The 16,144-nt window shown below is 36.3% G+C and overlaps 1 protein-coding gene across 1 annotated transcript in view; it reads right to left on the bottom strand.

Annotated features, from left to right (window-relative positions):
- The window catches only part of nrde2 (NRDE-2, necessary for RNA interference, domain containing), a 55,818-nt gene that overhangs the window by 39,423 nt on the left and 251 nt on the right, over positions 1-16,144 (bottom strand). The window contains exons 2-4 of the mRNA XM_028821323.2: positions 10,732-10,825; positions 5,167-5,382; positions 2,660-2,803 (exon numbers count right to left, since the gene is read on the bottom strand). Coding sequence (XP_028677156.2) covers positions 2,660-2,803; positions 5,167-5,382; positions 10,732-10,825 — 454 coding nt within the window. The remainder of the gene's footprint in view (positions 1-2,659; positions 2,804-5,166; positions 5,383-10,731; positions 10,826-16,144) is intronic.

Here is a 16,144-nt window from a genome sequence, read left to right on the forward strand (position 1 = left end):
AAAAACCTTGTAATTCCAAAGTCACACCCACAGTTCCCCATTGCTTAGCCCTTATATCACTCCAAATCCTTTTTCATCAACCGAGAAGGAGAGAGAAAATACACCTTTAAACTATGTTATACTGAACATCAACTGCACAATACTATTTAAAAACACACACACCAACAAGCTCTCATTCTTTCTCCACAACACATTGTATCATAAAATGAAGTTATATATTTTAACTTGTTCTTCTTAATCAAGGCAGCAGAAAAGGGTATCCATGGTATGTTGGTAAGACATGCAAGTAAAAATGTCAGTGTACTTTGCACACATAAATAGTACCACTACTGCTACTACCACTACTATAACCACCAGTTTGTGCTGGCATTAATGTCTAAATGAATGATAAAGCAGTCACTACTGCTCTGGCTCCATTGATATGGAAAAAATGGACTGCCTACCATCTATTACGTTCATGTTCAAGGTAACCCAGAGTGTATTCAACCTTTGGTGACCTGTATAATCCATGACACTTGCTCTCCTCTACTTTGGTGACCTGTATAATCCATGACACTTGCTCTCCTCTACTCATGTGTCCACTTATTTCATTATTTTCTTTAGATAATAAAAGCCAGCCCAAGACATGGTTTTGATCTGTATAACTGCAATCTTCTGCTATCTTAATCACTTTTAGATAAAATTATACTGCATGCTGTAACAATAACTATGTATCTGTGGAATCAGATCTCATTCATTCTTTCTCCCAAATTCATTCTATTACTTTCCACGGATTCTTTTTTTCTTCTCTGTCCCCTACCAATTCTGCATTTAAACCAACAGATCCCAATAAAATATGTGTTCCATTTACTTCTTAGGTAAACAAGATCAATTTCAGGGATGCTGAAATACAATTTAAATGTAAATCTGTGTGGGAAACAGCTTAAGATACAAATTTAAACATAATTGACAAAAGGCATTTTAAAAACTTAACAAATATGAACGGTATTACTTTAAAAAATCCTTACTCATTCTGCTTAATGTGTTATGGCTCACTGTGCCTCGGTATTAAAAATTTTCAGTAATCCAACCACTACATCTTATAAACTAGAGGAGGACTGATTTGTCAGTCTCACACCCCACAGTGTTTTATCCAGCACCCTCCTGGTACAACACAGCAGCACAGTCATTCCATTTCACAGAAACCTTTGAATCAGCTCCTACCAGCAGTCCAGTATTAAATATTTCATTAGTGTTCAAAGTATTGTGACTGCACCATTGATAAAAGCAATACCAGCCACCCGATTCAACATGTTATCCTTTTGTCCAGCCAGTTAGGCATCTTGTAGGCCTGCACCAAGGTGAAGATATTAACACATTAGGGCTAGAGTTAAATCCCATGCAAAAGGGAAATGATATTGAACATGAAGAGCAAACTTTATATTTGTATCTCTGTTACAAAGGTCAAAATTGCAACAAAGACCATTAGCCAAGTGGCTGTATCTATAAGATTCAGCCTCATATTGGGGATTCCAATAAATTCCTTAAACTTGTTAACTTGTGTCATAGGAGTGGATAGACGGAATAAAGAATCTAGTAAACTGTCAGATCAGTGGTACTGATTCACTTCCAATAGCCTCTGCTCACTGATTTGCATATATTATGATAGATATATCAACTGAAAAAAGTCCTTTTTATCAACATAAAGACTGTTATTTATCACTTCAAAATTTAGTTAGCATATGTCCAAAGAAATTATTTGTGTAAATCTTAAATATTAAAATGATACCAGCCTAATCACTAGTCACTTAACACCACAGTACACAAACAATATCAAAAGAATACAAGTGTTTCCGCTCTAATACCTTGTCATAACCTTTGAACATTTACTTAACAGACAAGAGAATTTAAAGTTAAGAAGGATAAAAATGCACTGCATGTTTGGCATCTTCATTCAATCTGGGCTATAAATTGTACTTGGTAAAATAAAAATATCTGCAATTTGTGATTAAGATACAGTATTAACATTTTTTGATTTCTCTGCTATCTTTAATGAACTTCAAGTGCTATGTTTTACTTGGTTAGTGAAAGTTCTCAGTCTACACAAATGAACAGAGAACTACAATAAATCTTTAATATAACATTTGAAGGAATATTATATTGTTCTGACTGAATTGACTTCTGTATGTCATTATCTTTTTTAAGATGGACAGATAGATGGAAATTGACTTTATAAGGAACTCCAATTAAAATAATGCAAATAGTTAAGGTTACATTATTGGTCCAGGGGATTGATGACACTACCTGTTCAGTTTTATATTATATGTAAATTTATAATGAGCATAAACTAGCATGTGGCTCTACCCTCTGGACTTGTAAATAGAAAAGTACTTTAAAGGTTTTACACAGGGAGAGAAAAAAAAGTTAAATAATATCATAGTCACACTATACTTGTTCAATAAAACAAATAATAAAAGTTTAAAAAGATATTTTTCTTTGTTTCATATTAGTGTAAAAAGTAAAGTATAATCTATTACAATTCCACTGCAATAAATATTTAGCAGAAAACTTAGTCCAGGTAAAACAATTTTCTGTACAAAGGAAATAATAAATTATTTCATTACGGAAGATAACAAGGAGTTCTGAGCTACAGTATATCCAAACTGCACATAATACTTACCTGGCAATATCTCCTCTATACAAGGAGTCATATTCCTTGTTGGCTGGATCTCCTTTTCTATCTATGCAGAAATATTGGTCTGTAGGTTGCTGCAAGTCATCAAGCCAAAGAAAGTGACTCTGAATGGCATTTGGTTCAGGTTTCCTTGAAATAAAGAGAACAGGAAGATAAGAACACTAAATAGGAACATATAATGAGTGAAATATGTTCTGAAATGCATGTGATTTGTGTAAATATATTTTAAAAGCATAATAAATAAAACTCATAATTTTAGCAAAATAATACAGAGAATTATTTCACAAACAGACAACCAAATAAGAATGAGAATAAATAAAAAAAAATCTATGAAGTAAAAGCTAAACAGTCTATCCATCTGTTGGCTAGAAACACCACAGGTCCATTGGTAACTGCCAGGAGGTCAAGATGACATTTTAATGACTTACAGTGCAGTGATGAAAGGTAATATTATCACCCCAGATGAAAATTAACGTTACGTTTGCCAAGGATTTAGGCATGTATTTGGCCTAATTTAAAAATGTTTAATTTTACTTAAATGTTTAAAGTATTTTGAAAAAATCATCGGCACAATCTAGGGCTGGGCATTTTTATATTAAATTGTTCAACTTAAAAAATGTTTTAAAGTGATATTCAACATGAAAATCACATTTTTTTAATTGGTACAGTTAAACTGTCAAGCAAACCTTAGTTGGATCAGCTGGTCACGTGTGTAGAATAAAAATATATTATTGCAAAGAATATGATGAGCTGCGCTTCGCTTAGAATAAGGTTGTTCCAAAGAAGGGTTGTAATGTTAAGTCAGATGTCTGAAATTGGTTTGAAGATGCAAGAAAGGATGTTGAATAAAGTCATATAAAAAGCAAAGCTTGCAAAAAAAATGATACTCATTAAAAGTGGTAGCACATCCAGTTTAGTTCAGCACTTAAAACAGAAACACCCTGCAGAATGGAAGCAATGCGAAAATGTAAGGGACAAAAATAAACCCCCTGCTTCAGCACACACCGCACAAGGCCCACTCCCTTTTATATATCCATATGAACAGCATGATTAAATTAGGAAAAAGCATGTCTTTTATGAAACTGGGGGAAGAATACACCAGAGATGTCCATTGTGCCTTCTTGCCCTGAAACAGTGACTAGGCTGTGATGGGAGAGAAAAGCAAGCACACTGTCTATAACGAGCTAGAGTGCATTTAAGAGGAAAGGACTCCTCTATAGCAATGTTTCCCAACCGCCAGTCCTTGGACTGGCAGAGATCCACAAAAAATTTTGATAGTCTGCAAGAATCAGGCAAGGCATTTTTTTTTTTAGAGCAGTACATTCCCAGGCAGGCAGGGCATGTCACTGATCCATGCTGTTCCCCATTGTTAATAAATCAGGAGGATTGAACACTTACACTCTTCAATCGATCTACCATTAGTAAATGCAGACACATGCAACTCCAACCAAGGTGTGCTCCTCAATCTAATGTTAATAAATAAAAATCCATAAAAGCCCGCAAGATACTTTCTCAAACTAAAAAATGAAAGACATTTTTCTTCACCAGCGAATGAGGAGGAAAGATCAGGCAAGATGTAAGAAGGGGCCTGAGTTGCCTCGAAAGCTTGCATATTGTAATCTTTTTAGTTAGCCAATAAAAGGTGTCATTTTGCTTGGCTTTTCTCTACATTCATAATGGCTAACACGGTACAACACCCTAGTACTATAAATGTGTATTTGTAATTCATATGACTAATTACATGCAAATTCCTATTTGATGCACATATAGACCACTAATGTGCCTTCTCACCGTATTTGTTCCAGGATGTAATACATGTCTGAATTATACAGAAAAAAGTGATGAGTGATTTCACCCAAAGTTTCTTCTATGCAAAGTTCTCATACCTGTCTATCCCAATTAGGAAAAAAGTAGACCTGAAGGGGAGAGACAACCCTAGTTTGTACTGTGCTAGAGTAGTTGATTTTCATAACAATGCTTGCAAACTACGTGCATCTTAAGATCTATCTTCCCTTTGGCACTGTGAAAAACCAAATGAATCAAACACTTTTAACAAACATGGGCAGAGCAGTTTACACTTGAATCTCTATAGTACTGCCAAGTTTAGCAATTGGACACCTGTAAAACTACAGAAGCAATTAATGTTGGTATGCAAACACCAGTAAAAAACACTATGTCTCGACTTCCATGATCTGTGCAAACAAAATGTTGGATAAAAATTCAGATACTTGTTCATTGTGTTTCAGTGTTATATCACAATGAAAAGTACAATACACAAAGTTGATTAGTAAAAAAAAAAAAGTTGAACAAGTTTAAAGAATGATGTGTTTTTTACTGAACTGAGACACTCAATTACAAATTCTGTTAAATTATTTTTAATGCTAGTTAGTTCAATATAATTTTATCTATATTGATGAAGATCAAAAGAAAAAATGTCAGAAGGTATTATATGATTTACACTGTAGTTAGGTATTAATTAGTAAACTTCATACCTTGCACTTTCAGGCTCTTTCTTACACTTTTCATAATTGCTGAGATGATCACCAGAGAGATCGACAGAATCAGAATCTGACCAGCTACTATCTGAATGCCTTTGGGCTTTCTTCTTATACTTTTTTTTCTCTTTCTTCTTTTTCTCCTTTTTCTTCTTCTTTGATTTTATTTTGGTTTCTTCACTATTTTCTTCTTTCAGCTGCTCCAAAGAAAAACTACAATAAAACATAGACTTACATTTACTATGCATTTAAATAACCCTACAAACTAACAACACAAGAATGAAAACACATCCATCCATTTTCCAGATACAAACTTAAGAGGTCCATCCTTGATAGCAATGAGTTCAAAACAGAACAGTTTGCCAGTCCATTATAGGGCATCCTCACATATAGGGGTGGGAAACATAACCTCAAAATCTTATTACAATATTTCAAGGAAATTTATGACTATATAAAAAAGAAAATACTGAACAATGTTTTATCAGTGATTGCAGCTTTCAGGCAGCAGCATTTATTAATGCAAACAAAATGAATGGCATTTTACATTATTCTTTTCCAATGAGCTACTGTCATTGATGACAGACTACCTAATTCAAAGTGTGAATCTACTGCTACAAAGTACCAGCATCATCATCATCATCATAGTGTAATAGCAGTGACATAGCATAAGTCAAATGTAAATGCAAAAGTAGCCTAGGTAGTGTTTTCTCTGGAAATCTTAAGTAAATTGATAACATAACTGCTCAACACTTTAGTTTAACAATAACAATAGCTAGAGTTATTTAACCTTGTAACTCTTCAGGAGTTTGCACAATATTATCACCTAATACAACTGCCCTCAAATGTACACGAACCATAGCAATCCAAACAAACCTTCAGTCAAAATGCAAATACTCACGGTTTATAAAAACAGTAAAACTTCTGTCAAAACTTAACAGTTGCCTGAGGTAGAATATCAATGCTGGAACTGTTGCATTGTCTCTAATTTCTTGTGTAAACACAAAATGGATATATTATGAAATGAGGAACTGTACACTTAAACATTTTCAGAGTTAACTAGCCATCCTGCTGGCAGACACATCATAGTCAGAGCTTTAGATTATGTGATGGGTGTCTAGGTCACACTTACAGGTAAACTAACCTAAACACAGTTAAAATTTCCAGCTACGCCACCCAGTTTTATTAAGAGTCAGGGAACTCTAGAACTTAATTTAAAGGGCTAAAAAGATTAATAATACAAATAATGCAATTATTAAACTAGATCTTAACCTGTATAATTTAAAGGTAATAGTACAAATGTTTCTTTAAATTAGTGGTGAGTAAACACAAAATGAAAGACACGGCAGGAATTTCAAGAAAAACAACAGTAGCATGCATTATACCCAAAAATACAAAATCCACCAAGAAGGTAAGAGTAAGTATAAATCTAAAAAAATATCAGGAGTGAAACCCTTTTTAAAAAAAGAGCACATAGTTCACACTGTAAAGTCTGTTAAAACGTAATAGTAGAGGATACAAACATTGGTGGTGCGAAGTCCAAGTTGCACGCCGTGTTACCACAACAATTCGTCTTCCAACTGTCCCACTGAAACACTCTGTTCACCAAACACTTCCCAAACAGAAGTCTTGCTAACTTGCCGAGTTCTTGTTAGCATCTCTCCCTCATGGAGTGAGTGTTCTCTTTCACTTCTGAGTATCTCATGTTATTAAGATGACTTAGGCATTGCTTCTTGTCCTCCAGCTTCAAATGATCCACTCATGAGTCTTCCCTTTCTCACTGGACCCACAAACAGTCTCTCTGGTGAAACTACCTCTTCTTCCTTAGGGGAAGGTAACATCATCCATCTAGACTGCATCTTTTCAGCCACATACCTTTATCTGTCTGCAAGTCCCTGCACTTTGTGCAAATGATCTTGACAGAGTTCTTGGAGGACTGTCTCCCTCTACACCGTCTGCCCTCTCACATCATCCTCTGGCCTTACTCCATTCTTTCTGCTCATTCTCTCTCTCTTCACACCATTTGAAAACCACCCACTGCCCAGAAGTATATAACTGCTTCAGTCTCTGCCTTGACTAGCGAGTGCTCCAGCAATTCTCAGTCAAGTCATTTTTTTTTTTAATTTTTGGCTGCACAACACAAACTGCTAGTGTCTCCTTCACATGCCTTCACTGCCTGGTCATACTGGACGGTGTGTTTTGGCTTCAAGGGTTGAAACAAGTTTGTTGCGTTTCCACGCCTAAATAGTTTTCTTGCATATTTTGCAAAGTATTGCGTTTTGTTGGAGGTCTGACCTCTGGTAGCCAAACCATTCTCATACTATTGAAACGGCTCCCTTTTAAGATACTAAATTGTTATCAGAGGCTGACACGCTGTTCCTGCTCTCGGACATGCTTGGGCCTATATCATTGTTGTGCACGCTAGGGAATATAAATGCATCATGTCACTATATCATTAATATCACAAAATTACACTTTTTTATCACATAAAAATTTATACCAGTGTTATAGTAGAAATTATGACACGGCAAAGGCCTATTCACATACCCATACAGCATTCCAATTTAGTGCTGCCAATTAACCTGAGTAACAATTAGGCAGTTAAATCACAAGAGCAAAATCACAGTAGTAAAAGAAGAATCTATATAAAAATTGAGGATTAAATGCGTATGTCATACAGAAAGTGACAAGGTGTATGTTAACCCAGCACTCTGGAGTTGTGAGAAAATAGTGCAAAACATTGCAACATTCTGCTACCAAGACTGAAAAAACATTTAAAATTATACAATATACAGTTTATAAAAAAAGAGGTCTGAATTACAGAATTTTTCAAATCAGAAGGTATTTAGAAGACCACTAACTCTTACATAATTAATATCAGTAATCCTTTAGTACTATCAACATTTTACTCGGCCATGTTTATTAAGTGGTACTGTGGCCATCAGTTTTCTCAAATCTCAGATTCGGCAGCAAGGTTATATTTCCTTATGGAAGGAAAAATATTTACCCTAAAAGTAAATTTAAACAACTGCACAAGAAATAAACAAAAAGAGAATTACAACAGGACAGGACAGAGTATGATGGTGGAAGAAATCCATCCATCTATCCATTATCCAACCCGCTATATCCTAACTACAGGGTCACGGGGATCTGATAGAGCCAATCCCAGCCAACACAGGGCGCAAGGCAGGAAACAAACCCCAGGCAGGGTGCCAGCCCATTGCAGTGGTGGAAGAAATAAGTATGTAAAAGAAATGCTTTTTCTATTATTATAAATTTAGGATTTGGATGTTTTTAATAATTCTGATAAAGGAATTCAATACCACACTTCATCATTTTACACAGCACTTAAATGATTCCTTTATATTAATCATGTTGCTTCCATGACAAATATCAGTAAATTAAAAATAAAATGCCTTTTTATGACCTTTTATAGAAGGACCAACTCTGCAAATGTTAAACTTCTAATAAAATAAGAACATATGTTATACCATATGTTAATATTACAGAGGAAACAATTAATTTCTATACACTTACAACACCCAAAGAAAATATGACTAAACACTTGTTTAAAAAATCAACTAAATTTCAACATTCTTTATATGAAGCAGCTAACTGTTTTGGTAATAATAGAATGCCATCTGCATCTTATGGAACCTAAAACTATAAGCAAAACAAGCATTGTAAAACACAATGGTATGCAAAGAACTGTACTGAATGAAATAGGAATGATACATTATGTACAGTGAAATAACAATATGTGCCAGGCAGGGTGCCGAGAGGCATCAATAGCCAACACTTCTGATAAACAGCAGATTAGATTATATGGCTTCTGGTCTCTCTGCTAGGCCATGTTTATTGTTAGTGCCATTTTTGGAAAGTCACTGCTTATCTTGACATGCACTACCAACTCTGATTTTATTTTTGTATATCAGACTTCACCAAATACAGACAGAGTGCTATAATAAGCTCACAGGTAAAATGCAATTAAAAATGTACACATTACTAAATAGATAATGTGGGCACATTTAGATACAGAATTGTTTAAACACACAGAAAAACCTTTAAGCAATATTTACATTTGTATCAATGGATTGCAGTTGGCACCATGTTGGAAAAAACTAAGCAAATAAAATGTGCTTAAAAGAAAAACTTTGCTCACCTTAAACTTTTATTATTTAATTTAAATACAACACAAAATGGTCATTTATGACAAATAAGTAAAAGGTTGAATAAACTTGTTGAAACCACTATTTCTCTTTTTCCATGAGTTAACTACCACAGAATAATTATTGGTACTTTATTCTTAATATGCCTAGTCATACTTTTTAAAACGTCAACTAAATTCAGTTTACAAACATTGCCTTTACGAATGACTTTGCATATGCATATATACTAGGTTAAGTGAAAGTTGGGTTTATAACTGACTAAACTGCTAATATATGTTGTTAAAATAATAATAATAATAATAATAATCAATTGTATTTATTTGGTGCCTTTCCCATGCTCAAGGTGCACAACTCATTTTAGAAAGATGAATTTTGTTATTTCAAAACATTCAGAATATAATTTATAACAATTATCACACAGAAAGACAGATAAAAAATTAAGTAAAAAAAGCAACTTTGGTATTCCTACTGTATGTGGTTTACAGACTATTTCCCTCTTCAGGGTCTGCATTCTGTCTGTACTATACCCAGCCTTCCATTCAATTGAACTCTTGAAAATAATTGCACTTTCTTAATATTCTGAGTAGGGCAGTAAGAATTTTATTTTTCTCTGCTTACACTACTGATTATCCGAGTTATTCTTTGGCAGCCAGGTTCCAAGGTGAAAGTGTGGTACAAGCACATATTTAATCAAAATTTTATTCTGCTATGTTCATACTACTACTTATAATCCTAGAATTAAACTTTTAAAATACTTTAAAGGAATGAACACATACTGTATGTAAAATAATTTTTCAAAACTGACATTTCCATTCTTAAATTTCTTCACTGAAAAAAGCAAACATAATTTTGCACAACATGCAAATTGTATATACTGCACTACCATTTGTTGATTTTCTTGTATATGATAGGCTAACTGCCACATGCTAGCATTAGCAAAATGTCCAGAGGAAAAACTAAATAAATAAATGTCAAGAATACTGCAGTCAGCATTTACATCACAGTAACTTGATGATTCACTACTTTCCTTTCAGTAGAACTGCGGTAGAGGTACACTCGCCCATACTTACAGTAAGAAAATACAATCTGTCTCAACCATTTACATTATGCCTAATTAAGCATATTTAAATCTTATCTTAGCAATCTTATGCTTTCAATTGCAGACTACAGTTTCAATGTAATCATTCTGATCATGTAGTGTTCAGAAATAAATCCAAATCTGTGACATGTTTTTTATTTATCTGAACCTCAAGTTAGGTTTTAGTGTTAAGAATAAAATACTGTTTTAAAAGATATATTATTTAATCCCTTACAGTACTTCTCTAATCACAATGAACTTTAACAATAACTGGGTTAATAATTACTGTACTTGTTTACCAAATTGGACTGAACTGACCTCTGTGTAGCATGCTCCTCTTTTTTAATGCTTAGTTGGTGCAGTGTTAGAGGATCTTCATTGCGGAAACTCTGATTGCTTAGCCAGTCCAACCCTGCAGGCAGAGAAAGAGCATAAAATCAATAGCAATTAGCTCTGTAGGCTATTTAAACCACTTACAAGATTAAAACAAAGCAAAAAAATTAAAACACATCTTAAAACTACTATGACAATCACTTGAAACATTTAAAGAAACCAATCTACAGCTCATGATTATCTTTATACCAAGTATAATTTCTTTCTAAAACTGTAGAAGACACACACAGCTACAAAGGTTAAATTAAAATTTCAAAGGTACATAAATGATTTATAAATATCAGGCTTAAAAAATGCCAAGTGCACCCATGCCAGCTACTTTTACCATTATCAAAAAATTTTCATTGAAGTTATATCTACTAGTAAAATGTGTATATAACCAATAATGTTCATTACGGCTAAAAGCCTATCAATAAATGGCTTTCACTGTACTGCAGACAGAATGTCCACAGGGAGTATAACACAGACTATGACACCCTCTGCATGAAAATATTTGGAAAACAGTATAAATACGGGATAGTCAGCAATAGCCAAACAGTAGGAATCCATTAGGAAAGGCCATTTCGGTATTTCAGTATGTAGGGATAAATGGTTGGCTGTCCCTCTTGGATTGTTAATGTTGCCTATATACAGTACATATACTTCGAACAACAGGGTGAGTGAGAGGCCCTTAGAGATCATATACACACAAAATTGTGTAGAATTGGGGTGTCATCTTGGAGGTTAGACCATGATGTGCCACAGCACTCCAGTTATCAAAGCAAAAACAGCATATTAGTCTACTTCAAGCCCTAGGTGCAGCACAAGCCAGGAGCAACACCATGCATTGGTAAGTTTAAATGCTTACAGAGCTCAGTAAAGGAGTACACCACACACAGAACACAGTAGAGTTGGAAACTGTACATGGTTTATCATATTATTTCTTTTCACCTGGTCTTTTCTGTACAATGCTTAAAACATCCAATTCAATGTCAATATTTTATGTAGGCCTGAGCAATATGGTGATATCATCGTGTCAATTCTTCTAGCCTAGACCCAAAATATACAGTGCATCCGGAAAGTACTCACAGCGCATCACTTTTTCCACATTTTGTTATGTTACAGCCTTATTCCAAAATGGATTCAATTCATTTTTTTCCCCAGAATTCTACACACAACACCCTATAATGACAACGTGAAAAAAGTTTGAGATTTTTGCAAATTCATTAAAAATAAAAAAACTGAGAAAGCACATGTACATAAGTATTCACAGCCTTTGCCATGAAGCTCAAAATTGAGCTCAGGTGCATCCTGTTTCCCCTGATCATCCTTGAGATGTTTCTGCAGCCTCATTGGAGTCCACCTGTGGTAAATTCAGTTGATTAGACATGATTTGGAAAGGCACACACCTGTCTATATAAGGTCCCACAGTTGACAGTTCATGTCAGAGCACAAACCAAGCATGAAGTCAAAGGAATTGTCTGTTGACCTCCGAGACAGGATTGTCTCGAGGCACAAATCTGGGGAAGGTTACAGAAAAATTTCTGCTGCTTTGAAGGTCCCAATGAGCACAGTGGCCTCCATCATCCGTAAGTGGAAGAAATTTGAAACCACCAGGACTCTTCCTAGAGCTGGCCAGCCATCTAAACTGAGCGATCGGGGGAGAAGGGCCTTAGTCAGGGAGGTGACCAAGAACCCGATGGTCACTCTGTCAGAGCTCCAGAGGTCCTCTGTGGAAAGAGGAGAACCTTCCAGAAGGACAACCATCTCTGCAGCAATCCACCAATCAGATCTGTATGGTAGAGTGGCCAGACGGAAGCCACTCCTTAGTAAAAGGCACATGGCAGCCCGCCTGGAGTTTGCCAAAAGGCACCTGAAGGACTCTCAGACCATGAGAAAGAAAATTCTCTGGTCTGATGAGACAAAGATTGAACTCTTTGGTGTGAATGCCAGGCGTCACGTTTGGAGGAAACCAGGCACTGCTCATCACCAGGCCAATACCATCCCTACAGTGAAGCATGCTGGTGGCAGCATCATGCTGTGGGGGTGTTTTTCAGCGGCAGGAACTGGGAGACTAGTCAGGATAAAGGGAAAGATGACTGCAGCAATGTATAGTGACATCCTGGATGAAAACCTGCTCCAGAGCGCTCTTGACCTCAGACTGGGGCGACGGTTCATCTTTCAGCAGGACAACGACCCTAAGCACACAGCCAAGATATCAAAGGAGTGGCTTCAGGACAACTCTGTGAATGTCCTTGAGTGGCCCAGCCAGAGCCCAGACTTGAATCCGATTGAACATCTCTGGAGAGATCTTAAAATGGCTGTGCACGCTTCCCATCCAACCTGATGGAGCTTGAGAGGTACTGCAAAGAGGAATGGGCGAAACTGGCCAAGGATAGGTGTGCCAAGCTTGTGGCATCATATTCAAAAAGACTTCAGGCTGTAATTGCTGCCAAAGGTGCATCAACAAAGTATTGAGCAAAGGCTGTGAATGCTTATGTACATGGGATTTCTCAGTTTTTTTATTTTTAATGAATTTGCAAAAATCTCAAGTAAACTTTTTTCACGTTGTCATTATGGGGTGTTGTGTGTAGATTTATGGGGAAAAAAATGAATTTAATCCATTTTGGAATAAGGCTGTAACATAACAAAATGTGGAAAAAGTAATGCGCTGTGAATACTTTCCGGATCCACTGTAATTTTTGCTTTCAGACGATGACCTGCAAATGCTTACTTGGACATGCTTAAGGAAAAAAAATATTTCCAGATCAAGGAAATGACTCATAAAGAAAAAGGAGTGCCAAGCTGGTATGTCACTGATCAGTTTTGGAGACGTAACAGTGACAAGTTTATGTTAAGATAGAATGTTTAGGTGCCGAGGTACAGGCACCAGCCATCAGGCATGTTACAGCTGATGACAAAAGGATGCCTACTCTCACATGGCAAGTTATTAGTGTTTTTGAGTCCATGAATGCTGTTTTGAAGCCTGATGCTGTGTTAAGAGATCTTTTACCAGGAGAAGACTAACAGTTTCTTCCTTAGTACCTAGTAGGCTTGTACTGATAAGTGATATCTAAGGCAGTCATTGATCGATTATTTACATCGGAGGCTAACTTTTCTTTGCTGAGGATTTGAACCAAGTAATCAAACATATTGTAAACATGCTATACACTTGTATTCCAATTGTATATGGATAGGCAGTGAACGCATTGCATTTAATCACACTAGAAGTTTAAATGCTTCTGTAGCAGAAATGTACAAATTTGATCATATTTTCATTCACAAAATGCAAATTAGCCTCCTGACAACCTCATCTGTTGTGGGGTACGACGTGGTAGATGGGCTGTTTTGATGGCCAGCAGAAGAATGTTTTTGCAACATATCATTAAGAGGACACAAGCAAAGAAGAGGATGTACTAATGCAATTGTGACACCTCCATCCAAAATAGCAACTTTGCTGCAGTCAGACTGAATGTATGAATGGAATCAAGAGTGACAAGATAAACTTCTGCTTGGATCATTCAATCACCGCTGCTGCTGTGGCGCAGTGGGTAGCGTTGCTGCCTCGCAGTTAGGAGACTCGGGTTCGCTTCCCGGTTCCTCCCTTCGTGGAGTTTGCATGTTCTCCCTGTGTCTGTGTGGGTTTCCTCCCCTGCCCGGGGTTTATTTCCTGCCTTGTGCACACTGTTGGCTGGGATTGGCTCCAGCAGACCCCCGTAGCGGGTATAGGATATAGCGGGTTGGATAATGGATGGATGGTAACAAATGCATAATAACAGCACCTAATAATAAAAACAACAATAGTAACAATTGTAACAAATATATATAAACAAGCTACTAGGAGCAGATCTGAGCACAGCACAGAACTCAAGAGTCTAGACAGTCAAGGCCAAGAAGCTGTTGCTGAACCTGGCAAAACTGGCTCGGATGTGACATTACATTCTGCCAGATAAAACAGGGACAAAAAGAGACCAATGGAGGGGTGAGAGCTGCCCTTCACAACGCTATGGTTGAGCTATATTTCACTGTAATGTGAGTGGCTTGCCTACTGACATTTTTCCCATATCAGAGCTTCCATGACAATTCTAAGCATAACTTCACACTGGGTTTATTAGGTTCTATACATGTTGCCAAAATTGAGTCAGGTTCCATACAGTTAAGTACAAAAGTGAATCAATCAAAAAGACGAATATTTACAGAAACAATATACTTGAAAAATAAACATCCATTTACACTTGCGTGGCAATGCCATTTGATGAAATTGTAGATTGCACTCAGGCATGACTTTCCTGCTTCTGTGCAGCGTGTTATAGTAAAGGTTTGCTTCCAATTTGGTATACTGTAGTACCTAAGTAAATGGACTTGAAGTCACAGGATTTATTGGTTCCATGCCCACCACTTACTCACTGCGTTATTCTGAGCAAGTCACTTAACCAGACAGTGCTCTAACCTTAATACATTTGTAAATTTACGCACCTGTTAAATGACTTGGGATGGTGTTTACTATAGAGGACAGCTTGGGAGCAAGCCACACGACGAACCACCTCAGGGTCCCTCAATTTAGGATCAGAGCGCAGTCGTGCAGCGGGTGACACCTCAGCACCACACCAGTTCGAATGAACATTGTGAAGTTTTTTGCAGTAATAATGGTTGTGTATCATCATGAAAGCCTACTATACACACATACGGGCTGCCCTGTTGCTGGATATTCCTTATCATAGTTTCAACAGTTTAACCAGCTAGATTATTTTAAATAATGAAAACTAAAATGCCAAAAGTAAAATATGCACAATTAAGGGAAAAGCAGATGAATTCAGCTTAAGACATGTCACAATGATTTGCTGGGAAGTATTATGCTTAAACCCGCATTAATCTGTCTAAACCTGAGAACTTAAAACAACTGAAATACCAAAAGGTAGAGTCTGAGAAATACCATTTCACATCTACAAACTAATGTAATATCCAGAACACAGCACAATACAAACGTACAGGATCCTGGATCCACCTGGGTTGAGGAGGAAAGTCATGAGGATGTGGTTATTCATGTCTAACAACCTGATAAACGTAACATTTGGATTGTTCACCGTCTCAAGGCTGCGATCACATTTGACAGTTCAAACATATAATCGTAACGTTAAAGGATAAGACGTATAACCGACACTTAGGAGCGAGCGCTTTTGATATAAATACAAGTACCGAAAGTAAAACATGTCAGTAAAAATAACGATTCCGCTGCACTGCAAGGTATTAACCATGGAAGCTAACGCTTAAAAATGTGCATGTTTAAAATACTTAAAATGACAAAGAATTACACAAAATCCATTCGAAGTGCTAAGCTTACTGTTCGATTTCACTTTTA

This window comes from Erpetoichthys calabaricus, chromosome 16 (genome assembly GCF_900747795.2).
Source record: "Erpetoichthys calabaricus chromosome 16, fErpCal1.3, whole genome shotgun sequence".
Lineage (NCBI taxonomy): Eukaryota > Metazoa > Chordata > Cladistia > Polypteriformes > Polypteridae > Erpetoichthys > Erpetoichthys calabaricus.